Here is a 25,265-nt window from a genome sequence, read left to right as displayed (position 1 = left end):
CTTCACGTGTGCACAAGAACCTCCCAGGCCTCTTGTCCCTGCGCAGGGCTCCCCAGCAACTGCAGGGGGCTCAGCAGTAATCCTGCTCCTCTCCCTCCATGCCAACACCGACTCTCCACCAACCCAAACTTCTCCAGCCTGTCCCCTGCGGGGAGGGAGGGCAAAGTGCCCCCAACTGAGAACCCCTGCCCCCAGAAGCCAGTTCATAAGCAGCAGAACCTAAATTTCAATGGGGCAGTTTGAATGCAGATGTGAGACCCCGCGCCATTTCCCACAGACCTGAAGGCCCTGCCTCGGGACAGAGGACAGGAAGGGTGCTTTCTAAGAGGTCTGTTATGCGGCCTGAGTGTAAAGGATGGAAAGGTGAGACCTTCACAACACAGCTGGGGGGCGATGGCCTGGGCCATCTGTGTCCCCATCAGAACCCGCGCGGCATGGGGTCCCCACCGAAGCTCAGAATGGGCCTCATGTCCTCGATTCCTGGGCTCCTGAGAAAGGCCTCTAGAGAAGGCATCGAGCCCTGTGCCTGACTCTCCCACGGCAAGCCCTCAGTCACAAAGCAGAAAGAAGGAAGGAGGTGCCAGCCTCGCCCCGACTTCCAAAGTAAGGCAACTTCGGGAATTTAAACTCTCTTGGGAAAATATGTTCGTTGCGTTTAGTCACATTTTACGATGAGCATCAGCTGCCAAGTGCCCCGCATGTTTGGGACTGTAGATCATCATTAGCCCTTAATTCCAGAGGTTTTGTTTTTAAATATTTGTCAAAAATGGCACTAGTGATTTTGACAGGAGGGGTTTAAAGCATGGAGATCTTTCCCAGCCTGAGGGATAGCAAGCTGGGACTCGGATTGGTTCTGGAATGGTTTGAACCTCTTTTTGATTTTTATATAATGTCCTGATTTCCTCCTGGCATTTAACATTTTAACAACAAAGGCAGGCCTCAAGGGAGGAATTCTTTCAATAGCTCACTTGGTTACAGAGAGGCCATACTTTCTGAGAAGAGTCAAACCCTGGGTTTCTACCACTCTTACCTCTGGGTGTCACTGGCCCCCTGGCCCCGGGGGAGTGCCTTTAGAGCAGTGAGCTGTTTGGCTTCCCTTGCCTCCCTCTGCCCGCCACTCTTCCTGGTCATTCCATCTGCAGCAAGAATTAGGCTCTCACCTGGGCCTTCCTTGGGCTTCCGGAGAGGTGTGTCTCTGAGGGACAGGTGCACAGCTCTCTGGTGCCGGTGCCGGGGGCAGGGGCTGGTGCTGCTTCGGGAGAGTGGTGGGAGGCCTGGGTGAAGACCACAGTGGGGCCTGAGCCTACCTGCGGCACAGGAGGCTCCTCACCCGCCCTCTACATCCTTGGCTCTGCGGAGCAGCCCAACCCCTTCCAGGTAGCTCCAAACGTCAGTGATCATTCTTCCCATGAGTCTAAGTCTACCTCCCCGCAACTGCCCTTGGATCTACAGCATGGGATGTGATTTCCTCCAGGGCATCAGGCACTTTTTAAAATGCTGCCTGTTTAGTTTTTGGAGTCCTGGGGAAAGTAGAATAAAGGCCTCCATTTCTCCCAGACTGGAAGACCTGAGTTAATAAGAGAGTGTTTTAAGGTCAGTGAATGCCCCTCTCACCCATTTTATGTTCTCATTTATTCATTTGCTCATAAAGTGTATCCAGCACTTTGGTTGATGCTGGAGATGCAGAGAGAAAACAACAGTGTTTACTACAAGACGCTTCCCTCTGGGAGGGGAGAGCGGGAGGTGGAGAACTGATGGCCAGAGACTGCAGGGCTGCGGCAGAGCCACTCGGGCCCGAGGACAGTGGCCAACTCCCTCAGAGTCTCAGCAGCCAGGGCTCCAGCTCTTGCCTCTGCATACATGGAGAAATGTAATAATGCTGTATTTATATGTATTATTCACCTCCATAAACATATATTTCTATATCGTAAACCCTTCGCCTAAATCACAAGTCGTTTTATGTATCGACTTATGATCCAGGTACATGTAGTGGGCATAGCCATCTCCTAGGCATCCGGGCATCGAGATACATGCCCTGCATTTGATCTGGTGATTTCTGTACTAAAAGAAGGGAAAGAAAGGGGAAGGAATGGGAGAGAAATACACTCATGGAGAAACAACAAGGGAAGCACCCTGGGTAGGTGACTGAATGAAGGAAGGCCTCAATGGACGACTGAGGCCTGGTTTAGCCCTGTCTGTTGGCCAACGTGCGTCAGGTTCCAGTGTCCAATGTTTCTCCCTTCAAGTGGCAGCACAGATCACTCAAGTACAAAGCGAAACGAAAGAGGATTTTAAACGTCTTACCGAGGAGGTGGTACGGGAGTCTGCAAAAGGAAAGAGAATTGGAAGTGACATTTGTTGTTCTTTGACAAGCTCCAATGGGTAACAATTTTTTTTTATGAATAGAAATGATAAATTATGGGCTGGGGATATAGCTCAGTTGGTAGAGTGCTTGCCTTGCAAGCACTAAGGCCCTGGGTTCAATCCCCAGCATCATTTAAAAAAACAACAACAACAACAAAAAAACACAAAAAATGTGAACCACGTAGAAGCTTAAATATTATTGGAAAAATAAGTTCTAGTAGTTTGCTTATAATTTATCATTTCTTCTTTGGGGATTGAATCCAGGGCCTTAAGCTTGGGAGGCAAGCACTCTACCAACTGAGCTATATCCCCAGCCCCCATATGGCCCACATTTCTATGCTGAAAAAACAAAGAGTAACAAATATATTTTAATTACTTCACTTACCTTGTTGCCCCTTATGGATTTGTTCTCTAGAACACAAGAGGAAAAAACCAGTGAATTTATAGAAAATACTGTCAAGTGTTATTCTTACATACACTTAAATGGAAATCGATTCCATTTTAAATACTATCGATGATAATGTTGACTAATATTCGCTGAGATCTTAGTAGGTGCTTGGCGTGATGCTAAACACTGTTGTGCTGTGGTCCTATTAAATCTCACCTTTGAAGAAAATGAGGTGTAGGAGGTTGACCACCTTATCCATAGTCACCCGCTAATGTATGACAGAATGCTGGTGTGACTCCTAGGCACACCCAGGGGCCTCCTTCCTGGTTCGAATTAGCATTCATTACATTTACATTTACACTGTATATGTATAGTTTTACACATATGTGTGTAATTAATTTGAGTTCCTTTCTTATATCTTCATCCATCTATTTCCAAGCAGAGGAAAAACAGAAGGGTTTTGAAGACCCTGCAATCCAACTCCTGTATTTAATGAATGACAGAAGTAGAACCAACCAGACGGGACAATTTCTGAAGGTCGACTAATTTCAGGAACAGCCTGAGTTGAACAGCCTGAGTTGGGCCTAGAACTGATTTTCCTGACTTCTCTGCTGTTTTATTTCTATGATTCAAATGAATTCAAAGGTAGTTACTGAGCTGCTACCCTGAGTTTAAGCCTAAACCAAGCACAGGGGAAAAGACGGAAGGAACCGGCGGAGCGTCCAGGAGCTGGGCTCTGGGGAAGGGCTTGGCTCTCCCATCCACGTCACAGAGGGGGCTTTACCTCACTTTGCTTCCTATCAACTTTCTCTTCAGATTTTTTCTTTTATTTGTTTTGGCACAAGATCCAGCTGGCCCCAAACAACATGATACAAGTGGATTCGGATCCGGAAGACTGTAACACCTCTTCCAGGTCAAAAAAAAGTTGAATAAAATTGAATGAAATCATTAGTCTACCTGTTTTGTTTCTATTTTTGGACACTTTTTTACAAAGGAGTAGAACCGATCTCTTCATCTAAGTTGCAGACACTCACTGAGTACAAACAAGAGGTTCTCTGGGGGCTGGGGAGATAGCTCAGTCGGTAGAGTGCTTGCCTTGCAAGCAGAAGGCCCTGGGTTCGATCCCCAGCACCAAAAAAAAAAAGAGGTTCTCTGCATCGTCAAAACGCAAACCTTGCCCTGGGGTCCACTCCAGCTGCAGCAGCAGCCCAGCGAGCGCCACATCTTTGACTGTTTCAACCGTATAACAGAAGGATCAGGTCACGTGATGATTGATCCAGGCCCCAAATGATCAAACCTCAGCTTAATTTCCCCTCGTTTCATTTCTTATGGGCATCCCTCAGGAGCTTCGGGTGGGCCACTGGGTGCTGTGTTGACCCTCCCTGCGGAAGCTTCCAGCCGGCCTCATTCCAGGCCCACCGCTGCTTCTACTGGGGACCAATTCGATTTACTGGAAATGAAATTCAAGAAGGAGATTCGGGGCCTCTAACTCAGTAGGAACAGTCCCATTCATTGTTTTAGAGACACTTCTTCATTTTGCTTCAGTGGATGAGAGTTCAGAAAAGAACCGAAGTGTTTCTTTTATTCATCAACTTGTTGATCCCATCGTGTCAGGTGTGGACTCGTCTTTAATGGATTTATCGGTGTAGGTGTTAGGGAATGCAATTTCCAAAATAGAGTTGCCATTCCCTTGCTACCTACATTCCGGTGGCAGGACTGGAAATTCATAAACGGAAGTATAAGTAAGTAGTGACAGGCAAAGACAAAGAAGCAGCGGAAGGGGACAGCAGGGACATGGAGAGAAGGGGAGGGCTTGGGGCTCTTTTCAGACAGGTCTGAGGAGGCACCTCTGCCTAGGAAAGCAGTCTGAGTGCATCCTGTAGGTGTCTGGGGGAGAAGATTCCAGACAGAGGGACAGCGAGTGTGAAGGTCCCCAGGTGGGAAGAGCAGGTGCTAGTGCCACTGGAGGAGGCCTGGGTGGGCACGGGCTCTTGCACGCTGTGGTAAGAGCATTGCCTGGACCATAATCAGTTCTTTCACCCCTTGCTGAGGCCTGAGGACTTCTCAGTGAGTTTTGGGGTAAACATACACTTGTGAGATCACTGCCACCATCAGCCTCATAAAAACACACGTCTATCACCTCCCAAAGATTCCTCTTGCTCCATTTTATTATTATTTTTTTGAATTGGCATTTTTGGTTGAGAACATTTAACAAAAGATTTACCCGTTCGGCAATTTAAAGTAGTTTTGTTAGTAATAGGCATTAGGCTGCCTAGGTCTGCAGAATGTTTTTATTTTGTATCAGTCAAGCTTGGTGCCCTTTAAGCTTCGCCTTCTCACACCCCCTCCCTGCTCCTGGTGAACACCATCCCGCTCATTGCGTCTATAAGCGGGACTCTTAGGTCCACAGAAGTGAGAGCAGACAGTAGTTCATCAATGTCTGGCTTGTTTCTCCAACACACCCTGCCCTCTAGGTCGGTCCACACCGTCATAAATAGATCGACAGGATCACCTTCCTTGTTAGATGGAAAGAATATCCCATTCTTTATCCATTCACTTGTCTACAGACACTCAGGTTGCTTCCGTATCTTGGCTATTGTGAATTATGCTGCAACCAACCTGGGAGTGCCCATCTTCAAAATCCCAGTTTCAGGTCCTCTGATGCACACTCAGAAGTGGGACTGCTGAATCGTATGCTGGTTCTACTTCTAATGTTAGAGGGACCTCCCTACTGATTCCCATGATGACTGAGCCCATTCACACCCTCACCAATAGTGTGCAAGGGCTCCCCTTTCTCCACATCATTGCCAACACTCGCCATCTTGTATTTTAAATAAGAGTGGTCCTAACAGGTGTGAGGTGGCATGGCACTGTGGCTCTGGTTTGCATTTCACCAATGCCCAGAGATTCTGAGCAGTCCTTATGTATACCTATTAGCTAACCATTTGTGTCCCTGGGAGAAGAAAACCCTTGCCCATCTTCCAGTCAGGTCACCCTTTCTTTTTCCTGCTATCGTGTGCGTTCTTGTGTATTTTGGATGTTAACCCCATATCCGACACATGGTTTGAGAACATTTGCTCCCATTATAGAGCTTGCTTTTTCACTCATTGATTGCTTGCAGGACAGAAGCATTTTCACTGGATCTATCTTGCTTAGTTTTGCTTTTGTTGCCTTTGTTTTTGGTGTCATATCCAAAGTTACCACCATGGCCGATGTCAAGAGTCACTTCCCTGTGTTTTCTTCTAGGAGTTCTTTGGTTTGGGGTCCTGCATTTTAATCTTTAGTCCACCCCAAGTTGGTTTCCTTGCATGGTGTGAGACAAAGGTCCAACTCTCCATTCTTCTGCATGTGGATATCAGTCCTTCCAACAACTTTCATGGAAGAGGTCAAGTTCCCCCCGCCCCCCACTAACTATTGTGTATTCTTGATGCTCTTTAGAAAATCAGGACTGTCTGTAGGTTTATTTCTGCTCCACTGGTCTGTGTGTGTTTTCTGCCACGCTACCCTGACCACTACACGCAGTAAGATACTTGAAGGAAGGTAGCATGTTGCCTCTAGCCTTGTTCCTCTTACTCAAGATTTCCACTCATCTTTTCTGGAGGACATGGTGAATCATTTTGGTGCTCTGTGTGTCCTCTGTCTTCATTATAACATAAGGGTTTTTCTAGCCAGCTGGTATTTCTTTCTCACTTTTGAAATTTCATGTATAATACTATCAATAGCAGCAGCAAAGGCCCCTGAGGGTTTGAGCCACATCAGATATGCCCACTTCCAATCAGTGATGCCAGGAGCTTCACTTACGCCTTGCTTAAGTTAGATTATCGACATTCTACAAAGTGGGAGGGCCATGGGAACTTGAGGGACTTCCCAGGTGAGAAAACTGGATCAGACATGAAAGTAGCTTGCAAACAGCTGTCATACAACCTTCATGGTAATTCAGATAAATTTGACAAGTTTTGTTTTAAATATTGAGGTCGTTTAAAATAAAGTAATAGCAAGTTAGATGTTTTCAATAATGAAAAGGTAAGATTTGGAGTTGAATTTCTTGAGATCACATCTTATTCTGCTACTACTCTGGGCATGAAGGTGGCAAGTACTTGATCAATACTTACAAAACAAATGCATTGAGGAATTAATGAACATCCTCATCCAGAAAAGCGGAGGATGACTACGTCATGGGAATTTATATGTGAAACAAAGAGTTCACGTTCTTCAAACCATTGTTCTTATTGTGTACTTGTGTTACTATTATAATCATGTAATGGAAATTAGAGTGGAAATGGAAATTTGCCTCTCTGATAAGTACATAGATTATTCTGAAATATTATGACAAATGTCCTGTCAAACAGGAGGAGCCAACTGGTAGTTCTTCAAGGTCTTTCCTAAAATATGAGTTTTCACTTGGAGCAGGCTGTCTTGAGGGGCGCCACCTGGTGGCCAGAGGTGTTATTAGCACCGTCTGCCCTGATGGCTTTTCAGTCTTAGAAGAAGAGGGGTCAAGTCAGCCGCCCAGGTTCCCCTGGGGAGGTAATGCAGAAAGGTGGGCGGGCATGGCTGTAAAGGCTGGTGGATGTTGGTCTATTTCCTCTGCAACCCACTAGGGAAAAACCATAAAGAAGTGAACTGCATGGTGTCAGAAGAGGTGAAAGCCAGGCTTCCTGGAGAAGGAGAAAGTCCTAAGAGATCTGTTCGTGGGGTTTTGGAGAGGCTCCCACACACCACAGAGGCTGGGCATTAAAATTTCAAGACTTTTGTAACCTGGTTGTTAAATACACACAGTATTAATGATAAGTCATATAAATGTACACCCAAGATTGATCAAAACAAAGGTAACGAGTGGGGCAGTGCACTCCCGCTGGCAGACCGTTTTCTGTGCTGTCAGGGTCTTTGACCTCCCTAGCAGCTATGCAGGGAAGACAGAATGGCATCTCCTCCCCACCCCACTTTCTGGTCACAACCGCAGTCTGAAACCTGGCCTGCGGGAGAATTTACACCAGGAGAACTAAGGAACGCTACAGATCAGAGTCTGACTTCCTGTTTTGTTGCTTGTCCAGACTTAAGACAGCAATAGAGAAGATGATAATAAGGCAGATTCATTTCCAAAGTGTTGTGTCTGCAGCTGTGACTTTGTGAAAAGTGGAAAATTGAGGAAATACAAACTGACTCTTTCACCAAGAGACTCAGGTTAGAGCGTCCAAGTCCTTATATTAATGGCAACCATGGTTTGGCGCAGATGCAAGAGTCTGGAAAAATCTTCAGAAGGGTTCTATAAGGACCGACTGACTATGGAATTATGAGGAAAGTATTGTGTCATTTATTGTTATTTCAAAATTGTGTGATACACATCCTTTTATCAGTAAAATGTAAAGTAACCTCAAATACATATGTATTTTTCTTTTTCCCTCTAGAAATCTAGTTTGGGTGAGTGGCTTGATACAAACTACTTGGCTTTTGCATTTCATATCCTTATTTGTGATTTTAAAGGATTGGCAAAGAAGACATGGAGGAGTCGAGAATTTGTCTTTTGGTGCAAGAGACATTGTCACAATGGCATCTATGAAGTCGTTCAGGCTGGATTCAAAACCAATGCCTGTCACTTACTAACCTTGGGCAAGTTATTTCAATATTCTGAGTTTCAGTGCCCATGTTGTTATTGTAGAATGCAGATAATGACATCTAGTTCTTTAGATGGTGAGGATTAAATATAATAATGTTTGGTTTTCACTGAGCTTTTTATCCAATTTATGCTGAATATATATAGTTCCCTTTATCTACAGAGTACAGTTGTGCAAACCAACACTTTCAGAAATAGACCGTCAGTGGGATGTTCTGTGATTAGGGAGATGGACTTAGGACAAAATTGCATAAAACTTGGCCTCACTCAGAACATTTAATATATCTAAAAGTCTTATGAGAAAATGGACTCTCAGGATACATGTCCTGGGGATTAACTTTGTAATTGTCCCCAAAAGTCACTTTTGAGCCACGAGGTTAATAATGTATATTTGGCAAAGCCTGTTTGGGAAGCGCCTCCAAGGCTATCCATGCTTCCTGAAGTTAACAGCAGCAATAAATGCCTGAACCCGGTCTTTGGGCTGCAGTGGGGAGGGTCAAGTTAGGCAGAGCCAGGGGTGTGGGGGGACCTCCCTGCGCTAATGGCTTTTCACACAAGGTCAGCAGGTTTTGGGCACAGGGCTTGGTGAGGGGGATCTGCCTCCACTGTATGGTGGCACTATGAAAGGCCCCTAGAATGAGCCTGGGGAGGTGTCTCTTCTGCTGACCCAGGAGGGCCGGGGAGGGGGAAGGGCGCAGGCTGGTGAAGTGACGGACTGAGACTGAGGAGGAGGGCCAGGGGGGTGCGGAGGGTGCATGCGTACACATGAGCCCTGTGCGTGGACTCGCAGAAAGCTGGTGACCACGGAGTTCTACTGTCTATTGGGCTGTTAAGGCCCAGTGAAGGAAAGTGTCTAAACTTAGAAGATAGAAATGCAGACGGGGCCAGAAGCAACCCAGACCTCTTGACTTGCCCCTCCAGAGGCCCCACCTAGAGGGAATGTGGGACTGGGGCCCAAGAGCATTCCCGGGTGGGCCTATGACACGGGGCAGAGACGCAGTGCTTGCCTGTGCACTGTTAAAATGGGCTAAATCCTGGAAGAAACGTAACAGCCATTTACCAGTTGAGTCTGCTGAGGGGAAATGAAGGTCCCTAAGCTGTGGTCTCTGAGATTGAACATCTAGCTTATTTCTTTTATAAATTCATCCGTAACATCTTTATTTTCTAGGCTAAACTGCAAACTAGGTAGAGCATGAGATGGCGCTGGCCTGCAGAGGGAGGAGGTCAGGGAATGAACCAGATGAATGGAAATCTGGGGCCTTTAGTTGAGTGCCACACGCCTCAGCTGAGGCTCCACCGTGTGTCAGGTGGGGTTTGCACCTTTAAAGCAGAGGATGCCTCATGAGGTGCTGCCTCTCCTCCAGCGCAGACAGGTGACTCTCAGTTGAGAAGTTCCTCCGTGCGGTAGGCCATTCTAGAGAAGCGGCCAAGCTGGGACTGTGGTTTCTGTGCCCGGCACTCACGAAGCCACATTTGAACTACTTCTGGGGAGCAAAAATGCAGTTGCCTTCACCCGAGGTTATGGTCTCGCTCCTCTGTTCAGTGACCCTGGCTCGGTGAGGCCCCCTGGGGAGACACAGGCCTCCCTGGGTGTCATTCTGCAGGCACTTGATGGCGTCCTCTGCACTTGGTGGAGAACTCCACACACTGAGCTCCCGCTGGCCAGAGGTCTCCCGTGACACTGAGTGGCTCTGGACCCTGGGGCAAAGCAACTGTAGACCAAGGGAGCTGCGGTGCAGAATCGACACGCGTGCGTTGCTCCCTGTCCTCCAGGAGCCCACTGTCTGGTAGGGACACAGACACAGAAGCAGTGCCCCTGGGGACCTGGTGCTTCTGGGACAGGCAAGGCGCTGGCCTGCTGTGGAGCACACAGGTGGTGCCCAGCACTACTGTCCGGAACATGCTGGAATCAGATGCATTTCACCTTTCGAGCGTCCTATATTTCTCTGGCTTTAAAATTCTCTTCCCCACCATTCCTTAGAATCCTTGGGGGATTCAACTGTGACCCCTGTGGGTCCAACTTCTGAGGATTCTCAAGTCCCTTAGGTGAAATGGCACAAGAGTTTCCAGTAACTGCTGCCACCCTCCTGTAGACTGTGCCGTCTCTTGACCCCTCACTGCCCAAACTGACCTAGGTGCTCTGTGAACAGTGGTTGCACTGTATTGTTTAGGTAATAATGATAATGAAAAATAGCCTGTCCATGTTCACAATTTTTTTGGAAAATTTTCAGTCAATGGTTGTTTGACTCCTAGTGTGCAACCTACAGAGATGGGGGCTGACAGTACCAGGAATTTGCACTATGCCAATTTAATGTTTATTTTTCATGGTCTTTTCTTCAAATTGTGATGTAGGATATGGAATTAGGAAATAATAGTGGGAAGGAGGGAGGGTGAGCTTGTCATTCTCCACCATTCGCTGGGGACTGCCAGGGAGAGCAGGAAGGTGGACAGGGTTTGTGTCCACAAGGCTTCTGTGCACGTGGCTTTCATGGGTCAGGGAATGTCTGTGTAGCCACACCATCCCCAGAGCCAAGGGGCCCATCTGTGGAAGAATTGATGAAGAAAAATATGGTAGTTATGAATAGTGGAATATTATTTAGCCATCAGGAAGAATGGAATTCCATGGTACGTAGCAAAATGGATGGAGCTGAGGACACTACGTTAAGTGAAATAAGCCAGACCCAGAAAGACGGACTGCACATTCTCTCTCGTAGGTGGAAACTAAAAAAACAAAAAGAAAAAAAAGCTGACCTGAAGCTGAATACCGATTAGAGTTTAGGAAGGAGGTGGGGAGTGTGGCTAAAGGGAGATTGATTTGATCAGCACACACTGTATAGTACCATAAATCACACTGGCCCCATTAACGTGTATAATTAACGCATTAATCAAAAATATATGTAACCCCCAAGGAGTTATTCTGAATGGGGTACATACAGTGAACCTTAGCAGAAAAGAATGTCTGAGTTGGTGTCAGCTATTTTGAAGCACATTCTAACGATCCTGTGCTCAGAAATATGACCCAGGAAATAGTTCTATGGATGCTGAAGTTGCAAGCTCTCCATGCTGAATCCCCCTCGTGGTGAGCCACAGATCTGGAGAGCTGAGCAATAAAGAGATCTGCTGATTTCTGCTGATTTCTTCCAGTGTTTTCAGGTCAATGCAGGCAGAGTCCCCTTTTATTTAGCTTGACTCAGCCTCCCACTACTCTAGCTATGTGGCCCAAGATCCAATGGGAAGGCTGGAGGAAGACAGAGCTGTTCCTTATGCTGAGCTGAAAGGAAACAGCTGGTGCTGTTCAAGGAGGGGGTTGCCTGGGAAGGTTGGCAAGGCCCTCGTGTGTGTTCAGGAGTCTGTGAGGATGCTGTGCCTCAGTTCTGGGAGGGGCTGGGTGATGGAGATTCTGCTATTATAAACCCAATAAATAGCCCTTCCTTCTGCATCAGACATGCGGACCTAGAGGCCACACCTAGGGGGACTGGCTGGGCCCAGGAGGCCCGGGACTCCTCTGGTTTAGTCCTGAAGTCCTACTTATCAGGAAACCCTCAGCCCAGAGCAAACAGGGAGGGGTTTCTCCTAGGTCATGTCCCGACTTTACAAAGACAAAGAGAGTGTTTTTCATTCTGCATGAATATTCAGTGATGTTGAAATGGATTTGAGGGGAGGAGCATGCTTTTCTTTGTAAAGACAGTTACTGTACATGGGGATTCTATTAGGAAATCGAGTCTTCATGGGGAATTGCTACTGGGAGATACAGATTTTCTTGAGCTTCTTTTATTGAGAACCTTGTTTTCCAGTTCTATTCGTGACGACTTGTCTACTGGGAAATGTAGCCGCTGCATCAAGCAGTTATTGGATGTCTTTCCTTTTCTCTGAGCCTCATTATTTTCCCTGTGCGGAGATGAGACAAGATACTGCTCTGAATTCCCATTAATGAGCGACCTCACAAAGTTTGTAACATTAACTTTGATCCAAGTATTTGCATCAGTGCCTGCGTTGCTTTTGTGCTGTGGCTTGTGACTGAAATAAACATAAAATGATAGGGGAATAATCTTAAATTTATTTCTGATCCACTCTGCAACTTAAGCCTTGTTATTTTCTGTTAAGGTCCAAGCTTAGAGGATACTAAACTCTGTGTGTCACCACGTCCTGCCACCAGGGGGCAGTATCCCCGACCAATTCAGGACTGCGCGCGGAGTGGTTAGGGTGAGACCTGGTGGTGGAGGAGTGTGCAGAGGGAGTATTATGCCATGAAGTTCTGGAAACGTCCCTACAGGGCGTGACTCCTGGCTAAGCCTCTTGAAACCCGGGAGTTGAACAAGACTAACTCTAAACTCACGTCTGGTTCTAGTTTCTGCAGAACCCAACCTTGCCTAAAGGCGCACTGGAACAAGGGTCTTTGGAGGGATTGGTGTGGAATCCCGTGTTGCTTCTTTCCAACAAACTCCTGGGTGTAGATCTACGTGTTCAGTTGCCCCCTCCTGATTCTCTTTCTTTGCTTGGGTGGTTTATTGTGTTTCCTACAAATTTGTTCCTGAGTTAGCACACCCGACACTTCAAAGGAAATGGTTTAGAGTTCCGCTTGGTTCACACCTAGGGCCCAGGGGGACGCTTGTCAGCTGCTTTCATTCTCTGCGTTGGTTTTCTAGGGAGCTAAGCCGGGTCATATTTGAACATCCCGGCTGTCCTCCTCTGGCAATGAAGGGATTTCCTCTGGGTGCTCGTGGTTCATCACAAACAACTCACACTGTAAGTATTTCGTCTCCAAATAAACTTTTACCCGTTTTTAGGAATGAAGAAAAAAAAAAATGTCAAGCATCAGGGAAGATAAGTTCTTGAAATCTGACGGCTTCCAGATAATGTCAGAATGTGATTGCAAGAAAAATGATATAAAATGTACATTAACATAAATCTATAACTGCTCAACTTGATGAAAAATATCACCATAAAATCCTTCCATCACTGAGCCAACTGATAGGGCTTTTTTCTGTGACATTTTGTGAGAATGAATAAATTATCTGAGAATGTGTTTGCATCAGAAATATAGAATTTTTTAATAAACACATAAATCATTCAAACATTTTCCAGCAAGATGCTGGATTCTAAAAATGGGGAGTATTCATGCTATTTTCCCCCCTTCCAGCTTCCTTCTTGTACAGTAGCTCAGAGCTCCGGGCCGTTGTAGAGAACCATCCATTACAGAAGTGCAGGAGAGGGAAACGCAAAGACTAGGACTCCCACTGAGAAGTCTGTGTGCCACCTTCTCTCAGGCCCAACACGCTGAGGTCCTCTCTGTAGTTATGCCCTCATTTTGCACTGGGGCTTACTTTAATAAACGATTTTATTTTGTAGCCCTGGTCTATAGCAGCATGCTGTATACAATAAGCAGCATTAATGTGATCCTGAGACATATGTCCTTGATGCTTTCCCTAAGGAATTGGTCTACTTTTTGTTTTGGGAAATTAATAACACATAAAGGAGCTTGATTCCCCTTTTGCTTCTATTACCAGGAAGCTCAGAAGCAACCTAGCAATTTGATTTTAATGGAATTTAGCAATATGGGCCTGAGGAGCCTACATTTTATGTTAATCAGATCATCTATCTAGATTTTCCCTAGGATTTCAATTTTTCTCTTTTACTGTTCAAAATTTTATTAACTACTCCGATACCTTTGTGAACTCAGGTGCAATGTGGATAAATACACAAATGGAGAGATAAATAGACATGTGGATATGTGCATAATGGCTGAATAAACTGTTGAGCCAAAGAAGCAAGGCACTGTCCACAGAGAATTATAAGAAAATAGAACAATCATGCAGTCCTTTCTCATTGGTTTCTCCCAGGACCCTTTTCTTAGCGAGAGCCACACAAGTATAGTATTATGACCCAGGACGCTGCCTATCAAATGATCATCGTCTGTTCTGTGACCCTTCTGGGCTCTCGGTCCCTTTCTCTGAGAAGAGGAGTGAAAATAACTTTTGCTAAGAGTGAAAATGCACCACAGTTAATGGAGCCGAGTCCTGAGTCAAGTGCCGTGTGCAGGGAAGGTCTTGCCATTCTTAAGGACGCGGTGCGCCTGCGCTGTGTGTGTTGGGGGTGCAGAGTGAATGGCCCGCGGCAGACAGGCCGGAGGGCGTGGCCTGAGGCACGAGGACCCTTCCCACCTCTGCAGGGTCTGCCTGCCTGGCAGATGCACTGGAAGTGCGGTGTCAGCGAGCCCCGCCCACTCCACAAGTTGGAGAGTCAAGCTAGGCTGGACAGTCAGGGGCTGACTCAGGCCCCGCGGTGGGCGAGGCCGAGCTGGGTTGCCTCCTGCTAGTGCACCCTGCCCCCCGCTGTGAGATCTCCCACTCCCCGCAGGACCCTTCTGCCCGCCCCCTGCTCTGCCTGGACAGGACCATCAGAGGCGCGCAGGCTGCGCCGCACTGCCATTTCTGGTTGGCTGCAGCCATTGGGAGGCTCCCCCAGAGCTGTCCCCCGGCTCCTTTGCGCCTGGGGCGGTGAGCTCCACAGCTGTCCCTCTGTCCTTCCCCAACCCCCACACCTCGGGAAGTAGCTCCTTTGTAGGTAAACCTCCCGGAAGTACTCTGGCCTGAGCTGCAGTCTCCTGCTGGGACCCTAACTGTGACACTGTCTCCTTAAAGAAAAGGTGGCACCCGCGAGCGAGACACCACAGAGTACATGATCGGGCACAGGGGGCGAGTTGGACAGGTTTCGGTTACTGGGAAGTGTGGATATAAGGTTGTCGTCTTCTCCCATCGGACGGGCAGAGGAGGGGGCGTCGTGGAGGGGGGCCAGAGGCTCTGTGGTGGACCCGGTCCTACCAAACCCTCTCCAGACCTTCGTTTGTGCTTCCAGCACGGCGGAATTGAATATTTCCGTTCAGGTTGATACCTGCATTTTCATCTTCAAATTGAGTTGTTTGGCTCAAAGTATAAAATCTGTTTTCATATTAATTAGTCAACATTTTACCTAAGATTTCTGTCTTGTGATTTTTCTGGGTATACAATCATAGAAGCCACATAGTTATATATTTATGCAATACAAAATGTGAATTTTCACGGTGGATTTCTCTGTCCCTAGGTAACACAATGAAAAGGCACAGCATACCTGACTCTGAATGAGTTACTTCCTGAAGGGTAGTTCAGTAGATCACCTTGTGAAAGGTCCCCATTGTCACCAACAAAAACACAAGACCTTAGAAATAAAGTAGATGTTCTCACACTTGGAACTTCTGTGACATGACTTTACCTTTGGCGTGGTGGCTTCTCATGTCCTTGGAAACAGCTTTGTCTACCTGTAGAAGACAGAACGGCACTATTACCTCTGATGTCATCCAGCATCCCTGCTCTGTGTGGGTAGACTCCCAGGGACCAATGCACAAGTCCTGGATGCACCTGCCACTGGGAAGGCACGGTGGCCCAGGTGGTATTTGTCAGGGTTTGGAATGCACATCCTGGATCTTGGGGCTGGGAGACCCTAGGGAAGGGTCTTCAGAGAAAAGACTCAGTGGCCAATTTGCACCATTGGGTTATTATGAAGATCTGCACACGTGATTTGTAACAGGGAAGCCATCGGGCAGGCGGACCAAAGCATGGTCCCCTAAGCTGTGAACCGCATGCTGCGTCTACCACATGCCGGCTGTGACAACACAGGTCACTCGCCCTGCCGGACCTCAGTTTCCTCATCTGTGAAATGGAGTAACAAGATGACAGCTTCCTTGTGAGGACAGGGGTGGGAGGGGACCTGACACAGAGTGCCAGGAAGGTGAGGTGTCTGAGTCACACTGAACTCCTCCCGTGTCCTCGTGGACACCACCACCAATCTTAGTGAGCTTCTGATGGCCGCGCAGGAACCACTGGCCGCAGGGAGGGCAGGTGAGGACATTGTCCTTAGGAACCAGCTCTGACTGTCTGAGGCCCAGACTAGCACCGGGCCTGGTGCTTCTTTTTAGGGCACCAAGTGGAAGTGGACAGGTTGGATGCTGTGCTGCTGGTCAGCCTGCCCAGCTGAGTGCTGGTTGGATGTTCTTGCCATTTGGGCTCCTAGGCCGCGCCAGCAGCCTTGGCTCCTCCGGAGTCACCTGAGAGGACCGGGTGCTGGAGGGTTGGGAGTGTTCTTGGTGCACCTCACCCCTGCATGCCTGCCCCACAGACAGGGTTGGTCTGGTCCCAGTGTCCTCAGCAACCCCCCCCCCCCCCCCCCAGCCTGGCTGTGGATGCAGGACAGGTTCTCTGACGACCTCATTGCAGACGGGGCTCAGGAAGCAGGGGCTTGGGACAGGGTTTCCTTGGGGCCCCTGCTCTTTCGCCTCAGCAGACAGATTCTGCTCTGTGTCTTTGGCGGATCTTTTGCATGAATTTCTGGTGTCTCCCCCAGCATAGGTCCCTCTGATGGTATCACACAGGATCCCAGGCCCAAGAGTACTTCCTGTTGGGTTTCTGCCATTTTCTGTGGGCTGTGCATTTCCTGTGCCTGCTGGGTACCCACAACAGTGCTGGGTCTTGAGGCAACAGTGGGCTGAGAGCTTGGATTCTAAAGCTGCACCCACGGTGAGTCCCAGCAGGGTCTTCAGCCTTAGCTCCGTTGAGATTTGGCGCTAGGTAGATCTTCGCGCTGTGTGTGTGTGTGTGTGTGTGTGTGTGTGTGTGTGTGTGTGTGTGTAAGGCTGTCTTGTGCCCTGGGCAAGGTTTGGCAGCCCCTGGTCTTCACTCCCTAGATGTCAGCACAACTCCTGAGGGAACAACACAGAAGTCTCCATTCCTTGCCAAAAGTGCTGGGAGGCAGGGTCTCCGGTGAGAAGCACGGATCACCTTGCCTTACAGGTGTGTGGGACTGCCCTGCCCATGTCCTCCAGAAGGCTCCTGAGGCCCCTGGTCAGCAGTTGGGCCAGGCAGCTGTGCTCTGCCTCCAGGGCTCACCTCCATTCTAGACCTTCCTAGGACATCTAGGCTGTCCACTAGGCTGACTACCTTTCTTGGTCCACTGAGTGCACTGACTCATCTTTATCCTCCAACCACCAAGCATAGTGCCTGGTACACAGTAAGTGCCCCCAAAGCAGCAGCAGACTGGGGCAGGACTGTTGCCACCACCCCAGGAGTTGAGATAAGAACTGACCTCTGTAAGGGTTACTGATGATCCATTTCTTAGATAGTTCCATCTCACCAAAAAACTACAAAATGAGACTCAACCCCTGGAAATGAGTTGGTAATGAAAAAGATAATCTCCTTATCATTAAAACTGTGATGAGTCAAGCATTAATTATAAAAGTAAAACTCTATCTGAATCGAGGCCAAGACCTTGTTGAATTTAGAAGACAATGTCGCTCTTGTCCAGATTTTTGCTGCTTCCTCTCCAGCCCTTTTCTTTTTCTCCCATGATCTCACTTGACTTCATGGAGTGAGATTGTGCTTCCACTTGCAAAGTGACTTAGCCAAAGGAAGAAGTTTGTTGAAATTGGAAGCTACAAAGGCAATATGAAGGAATACAAGGTACTAGGAACAGAGGCTTCAATTCTGAGAGTTGTTTTAGAAACTCAGATGAGGATTGCTTCTCCTTAGCAACAATAACAAAGATTCCACCCACACAGGCCCATCTCTGTGTCCACGGGGTCATCAGTGACTTAGGTAAGGGAGCTGAGCGTGTCCACTCCTGCACAGTGGGCCAGGACTCTGGAGTTCTTTCTCCTCCAGACATGGGCTGTGCTTTATGAGAGTGTCCTGCCGCCCCCGCTGGCCCTGCCCCCGTTGCAGATCTGGCTGCTGCTTGACAACAGTGTAGAGAAGTGGGAGAACTTTGGAGGCCAGACTGAGAAAGCATTCCTGTGAACAGACAGCGAGCTGGGCCAAGGCTGGACTCCTTCCTGTGGAACAGCTCTCCATTCTCAGGACCCAGTTCAAACGACGACGGCTCATCTTCATTCATTTATTGAGAACCACTCACATAATGGCAACCTGCCAGGTGCCGGAGCCAAAACAGGCCCTAACAGCGAAAGCTCAGAGAAGGTGGCACTGGCTTGAAGGCACACAGCTTGGAAAATTGCTGCTGCTCCAATGGGGATGGTAATGTTCATGTTGCAAGGTTCTTTTAAGGATTTCATGTCATTCATTCATTCAGTCTGATCTCTGTCGAGGAAGGCTTTCCTTCATGTCCTTCATCCTGCCTCAATTATTTTTTCAAAGCATGTGGCACTTGCCACAAAGCCTGTCCATCCTTTACTTATTTCTTCCGGCCCCTCCTCACTGGCATGTAAGTTTCCTGAGTGCAGGGAAGCCGGTATTCACTGGATAGTCTCTGGTCTGTGATCACACGTGCCCCTGGCAGGCCGGAGATGCTCTGGAGTAGGCGTGTCCGTCAAGGCGTGTCCGTGCAGGTGCTGTGCATGGGGGCGGGCTGGCCCCTCACGACGCTCGCTCTCTCATTGCATAGGTTCTGTGGAGGTGGCATTGTTTGGCACGGTTGCACCTTCCTTTTCCTGTCTGCTGTGATTTTTTGTGAATGTTTGTCCCCTGAAGCGCATGGCCGAGTTGAATTGCCTCGGTAGCAGTATTAAGAGGAGGAGCGTTGGGAGGTGATTGAGCGGTGTGGGCTCCGCCCTCCTGGGCGGATTCAGGCCCTAACTTGGGAGTGGGTTTGTCATCATGGAGTGGGGTAGTTACAGACCCGCTTCTCTCACTTTCTCCACTTGCTCCTCCCCATCTCTGCACTTCCACCGTGGCAGGATGCAGAAAGCAAGCCCCTGCCAGATACTGGCACTTTGACCTCAACTTCCCAGCTCCCCAGGCTGAGAAATACTTTCTGTTCATTATCAATATCCAGTCTCAGGTGCAAACAGGCAGATGGAGACATCGTCCATAATAACAGACGTCCCCAAGTGCAACCTATGCTGCACCGTCAAGAAAAAGGTACCAGTGAGATCCTTCCTTTAAAAAAAATGATGAGTAAAAAAGTAGTATCCCATGGTGTGAAGTCTAGAAATGAACACTCCTGGACAGGACTTCTGGGGAGGTAAATTGAAACATTTTTTTCAGGAAGGAAATCTCAAAATAAGTAACAGAAACTGTTAAAATGTTTTCACTCAATGGTTAAGGAAAATAATTAAAAATTGTATAATGGGTACCTAGGTCTATAAAAATTCTGAGTCCTTGTGTATCAAGTGGAAAATTATTTTATAACCAGAACTCAATGTGAAAAGAAGAGAATGCCAGGCATGTATCCTATACAACAAGGATTCTTTTGCATGAAATATATCTGCATAGAAAATACTGACATGAAATGCATAAAAATATTATGGTCAATAACCCTGCAGTCCCAGGGATGATTAATCTATTTTATGCATTTTTTTCATTAAGAAAATTAAATGTTATTCAGCACCTTATTGAAAATAAAAATCCACATATATTTAGAACATTTTCATATACGAAATATTTTTATAACATTATGTGTTGTAGCTTTCCAAATAGCCCTTTGAAGCAAGCTTGGAAGGGGTTTTCATTCCTGTTTTACAGATGAGATCAGAGAGGCTTGGAGAGGTGGTTGGATTCACTTATTACCACCCAGTTAGCAGTGCAGAATACTGGGTGGAGACTCTGGGCAAGATGATGTTATGATGGGAAAGATCTGATTCTAAGTCTTGGCTCCAAAGAAAGCAGTGAGGATCAGATGAGATGCATGTGAAAGTCGTGACTCGATGCCTGGCTCAGGATAACCCTTCAACAAATGCTACTTCTCCTTCCTTCCAGACTCTTCCACAGGAATAAGACCCTACCAGTCGTGAGTCAGCCCCAAGTCCCCCTGAGCCTGTCCCGCTTATTACCAAGGGAGCTGCCTTGGAGAGCTGGCTGGGGCCACTCCCCAACTGGGCTCCCCACTGGTTTGGAAGTGCCCTGCTCTGGTTGGGTTCCCAGGGTCCAGCTCTTACTCACTTCTTCCAGCCTCGTCCGCACGTTCCAGAATTGCCCCTGAGGGGGCAGGGAGGTCTTGGCGTGCAGCAGAGTGGGAGTGTCCGTCACACACTTGAAGCAGCGCGTATCTGTGCAAAGAGAAAAACAGCAAAGTCAGACCCTCCGACTTACAAACTCTTCTCACCTCTACAACATCCGAATCGTCACAACATAGGTATGAAGCAAACCGACCCCTTCACTTGTCCACTGAGGAGAAAGGTGCCAGAGAAATTGCTCCTTGGGGTTCTCACAAATACACCCTGAAGCTGCGCTGGGCTGGGCTTCATTTTCTCACCCACTGAGACGTGCTGCTGATCCTTCAAGATCCGCGCTCTGCCGCCCTTTAGAAAGCTCCCTGCGTCCCACCCGCCCTCCTCTGCCCTGGCCCTGGCCCTCATTTGACAGGGTGTGCCATTTCTCTGTTGATTGTTTCTGCCACTAGATGGAGACCTTCCGGAGGGGATGGGGCACACTTTCTTTGCCCCTGTGTCCTGGGTCCATTCTAAAATGGAAACTGGAACAATGCAATTATTCAGTAAACGCTTTCGGAGTAAATGAGCAAGAGTTATTGTCATCATTTTTTGCAAGATGATTCTTTGTTAAAAACGTCCATGGACTCATTTCAGTGGGCAGGCCCTCAGGAACCCCGCAGGCTCCCTCTTTCCTTTCACATGGTGTGCGTTGGCTAAGGTCTGGAGAACCTATGGACACTGCCCTGTGTGCCCCAGGTAGGAAAAGCCTGGCAAGGTGAAGCCAGGTCTTCCTCCTAGCAGCTGTGAACTGCTGCCACGCCCTGGAAGTACTCAGAGGCTGGCCACCCAGAAACTGCCCAACCAAGCTTTCCCTCCTCTCCTTCGCCATGCAGACTCCATCTTAACCTTTGCCACGTGGCCCACGGCTCTGCCTGCCCACCCGCTGCCACACTCCTAGGACTCAGGAAGGGCCTCATCAGGAAGGACTCAGGAAGGGCCTCATCATGACAGTGACGGCTAACAGATACTGCCTCTGCCTCTGAGCCAGGCCCTCTAGTGAAAGCTCAATGTCGCCTTCATGCCCTCTTCTAAAGGACCTTGGGGCAAGTTCTGCTATGACAAAACCCATTTTTGACAGAGAAAGTGAGCTCCAGAAATGTGCTCCAGGCCACACAGCCAGGAAGCCAGGGAGGCAGGATCTTAACCGAGGGTTGTCGACGTCAGAATCTGCACCCTTAATCACCGTGATGCAGCAGCACAGATGTGCCCCTAAAGACCCCAGGAGCCGCCACGTTACCTGCATACTCAGACTCCTTGATAGGCCGGGCTGGCAGAATCTTCATGGATGGCCATGAGTCCACCATCTGAAGCTCAGGGTCTTCATACTCGTCCTCGCTGTGGTATCCTGTTACCTCCGGGGCCGCAGTGAAGCTCCTTTCCTAAGTGGGCAGCGACATTCCAGGGAGTCAAAGGAAGGGACCATACTGGCAGAGATCAGAGGCTGCAGTGCTGGCTGGGCAGGGACAGGACTCCTGAGCTGCAGTTTCAGTGATTTAAGGGCCTGGGGTCGTAAGTAGAAATTTAATTCTTGTGAAAGGCAGAATTCTAAAGAGCTCCCTCAAATATTCTTATCTCTGACTTTCAAATACCTACCTAGGCACTGTTGTGAAGGGACAGTGCAGATGTAATTAAGGTTGTTAGTCAGCTGACTTTAAAATGGGGAGGTGACCCTGGGTTACCTGGGTGAGCCTAGTGTCATTACATGAGCAGAAAAGCGGAGAGGGCTCCTATTCACTGATGTGATGATCTTCTATAGATTAAAAGAATCCTGAAGAATTCACTATAAACTAGCAATTATTTCAAAATAAAGATTGATAAAATGACATTAACTGCCATCACAAAGAATAAAATGCTTCAAAATAAATTTAGCAAAAGAAGTATAAAACTTATACACTAACATTTGCAAGAGCATTGTTGGAAGTAATGTTATGAACCTTAATAAGTGGAAGACAGATGATTCTAAGAAATAAAGTTGGAAACTGCCAACTGCCATACAGATGCAGCACAGTCCTTCCCAAACTCCCAGTGGCTTTCTCAAGCATCAAGGGAAGGGCATGGAGCCCACAGCAAGAGGGCAGCCATCTGCAACCCAATGGGAGAGCCCACCAGCCCTTTTGCACTTTGATTTTGGACTTCTGATTTCCAGGACTGTGTAAAAATCATTTGTTCAAGCCACTGGTCTATGGGATTTCATTATGGTGGTCCAAGCACACTAACATAGGCACATTTCATGGGCCCTGGGGCTGACCCCTGGGATTGGCAAGAATGGATGCCAGTACACAGTCGATGTCGTCACATATAACTGTCATCATAGCATCTGTGCACTGGACTCTGGAGCCAGCATGGTGCCCTGTGTGAGCAGGGACATGACTAAATTCTCTGTTTCCTTCACCACAAAGTGACCCAGTGATCATTCATCTTCCCGGATCTCAGAATAATCAGCTTTTTCCTAGAACTGATTTTTAGTCTTCATTTATGCCTAAGAGAAATTGAAGTGCCAAAGATGGGATTGAGCCCATCGGTGCTGAAGTTTGGAAAAATCTAAATGGTGTCACATGATGCCCCAAACACAGGGAGACAGAAATATCTACTTCCACGCACACTCCCCAATTTGGGCCTCAAGATAAAGAAACTTTATCCTTCTTTTAAAAATATGGAGACCCAGAATAGCTAAAGCGATCCTTAGCAAGAAGAGTGAAGCAGGAGGTGTCATAATAGTATACTATACTATAGAGCCGTAGTAACAAAAATGGCATGGTATTGGCACCAAAGCAGACATGACCAATGGTACAGAATAGAAGACAGAGACAAACACACATAAATACGCTATCTCATACTAGACAAAGGCACCAAAAATTCACTGGAGAAAAGACAGCCTCTTCAACAAGTGGTCCTGGGAAAACTGGAAATCTATATGTAGCAAAATGAAATTAAATCTCTCGCTCTCACCCTGAACGAAACTCAACTCAAAGAGGATCAAAGACTTAGGCACTAGAACAGAGACCCTGTGCCTAATAGAAGAAAAAGTAGGCCTAAATCTTCACCATGTCTGCTTAGGAACTGACTTCCTTAACAAGACTCCTAAAGTGCAAGAAGTAAAATCAAGAAGTAATTGATGGAATGATTCAAACTAAAAGGCTTCTTCTTAGCAAAGGAAACCATCAAGAACATGAAAAGAGAGTCTACAGAATGGGACAAAATCTTTATACCACACACACCTCAAATAGAGCATTGATCTCCAGGATACATAAAGAGCTCAAAAACTTTTTAACACCAAACAACCCAGATAACCCAATCAATAATGGGCTAAGGAACCGAAGAGACACTTCACAGAAGAAATACAAGTGATCAACAAATGTTTGGAAAAATGTGCAATGTCTCTAGCAATTAGAGAAATGAAAATCAAAACTAATCTAAGATTCTATCTCATTCCAGTCAGGATGGCAATTATCAAGAATACAAGTAACAATAAATGTTGGCGAGGATGTGGGGAAAAATGTAAACTCATACATTGCTGGTGGGATTGCAGATTGGTGCAACCACTATGGAAAGCAGTATGAAGATTCCTCAGAAAACTTGGAATGGAACCACCATTTGACCCAGCTATCCAAACTCATCTGTTTATACCCAGAGAACTTAAAATTAGCATACTACAGTGATGCAGCCACATCAATGTTTATAGCAGCTCAATTCACAATAGCTAAACTATGGAATTGACTTAGGTGCCCTTCAGCAGATGAATGGATAAAGAAAATGTGGTATATATACATGATGGAATATTACTCAGGCTTAAAGAGGAATAAAATTTTGACATTTGCAGGTAAATGAATGAAACTAGAAAATATCATGCTAAGCAAAATAAACTAATCCCCTAAAACCAAAAACTGAATGTTTTCTCTGATATGTGGATGGTAATTCACAATAAGGGGGGTTAGTGAAGAATAGAGGTACTTTGGATATCTGCTTAGTGTTACCACATGGTGTTCTCAAGCATCTGTGACCTGCAAACTGTCCTGTGATGAGGCTGCTTTTTAACTGGGGATATGCAATGGAAATTCCTGTTCAGTGCAGTGCTAACATGTACATATTCTGCTGGGGCTATGTACAAAGTCCTACTTACTGTATATTTATGCTTTCTTGTGTGTAATAAGCCACACCTGATTAATATGATGTCACTTTGTTTCTAGTGGTTCCTAACCATTGTCTGGTAAATGACTTAGTTTTGCAAATTGACAAATGTTTTGTTCCTCTTAACTTGTTTTTGTGTGTTTGGGCTTATTTCCCTTTGTAAAGATAGGATAAGCTAAGTTGTACATAGTCAAATGACCGGTGTCAAAGTTTCAATATCGGCAGACCTTCCCCAGTCCATGTGTCCCACAGAAAAAGCAGCATGTGACATCTGGCCATCGGAAGCCAGAACTGAGTCTAAGATGTGATGGCCTTATGAAACATGACCTAAAATGCGAGGAACTAGATGTAATTGTAGTACTCACTCTGCAATTTATTTCTGACTTTTAAAAACATTAAACCAATCCCTGACTTTTAATGGCACCTACCAATATTCTTGGGTCACTCTACAAGTTCATATCATGAAACCAGACACAGAATTGAGGAGAAAAGTGGTTGAATTCCTGCAACTGCTGGTCAGATAGAAACAGATTTCCATTAAGTCGGAATCCATTTCATATCCAAAACAGAGGAACATGATAGAAACTTCCCAGTTTGACTCACACAGCAGTTGTTTCAAAAGCATCATTGTCCTCTTGAGGGAACAGGTTCTTGGTTAAAAATTGGCTTCTTCTAAAAACATTATCTTCCTGACTGATCCAGGAGAAAATTGGAACACAAATGTAGATTGTTGAGGAAACAACCAAAGTAAGGTAAAACCTTCTTCTCACCTTGCATTGGCCAAACTACCTCTTCATTTT

At 46.9% G+C, this 25,265-nt stretch overlaps 1 protein-coding gene across 1 annotated transcript in view; it reads right to left on the bottom strand.

The window, feature by feature from the left end:
• CLNK (cytokine dependent hematopoietic cell linker) overlaps positions 1 to 25,265 on the bottom strand; it is a 158,471-nt gene that overhangs the window by 32,297 nt on the left and 100,909 nt on the right. Inside the window, exons 6-11 of the mRNA XM_079153986.1 lie at positions 21,575 to 21,716; positions 20,288 to 20,394; positions 15,615 to 15,660; positions 2,750 to 2,775; positions 2,305 to 2,324; positions 1,161 to 1,274 (exon numbers count right to left, since the gene is read on the bottom strand). Of these exons, the coding sequence (XP_079010112.1) occupies positions 1,161 to 1,274; positions 2,305 to 2,324; positions 2,750 to 2,775; positions 15,615 to 15,660; positions 20,288 to 20,394; positions 21,575 to 21,716 (455 nt within the window). The remainder of the gene's footprint in view (positions 1 to 1,160; positions 1,275 to 2,304; positions 2,325 to 2,749; positions 2,776 to 15,614; positions 15,661 to 20,287; positions 20,395 to 21,574; positions 21,717 to 25,265) is intronic.

Source organism: Sciurus vulgaris, assembly GCF_902686455.1.
Source record: "Sciurus vulgaris genome assembly, chromosome: 9".
In the NCBI taxonomy this organism is placed as follows: domain Eukaryota; kingdom Metazoa; phylum Chordata; class Mammalia; order Rodentia; family Sciuridae; genus Sciurus; species Sciurus vulgaris.
This window is presented reverse-complemented; position numbering and strand designations above follow the sequence as displayed.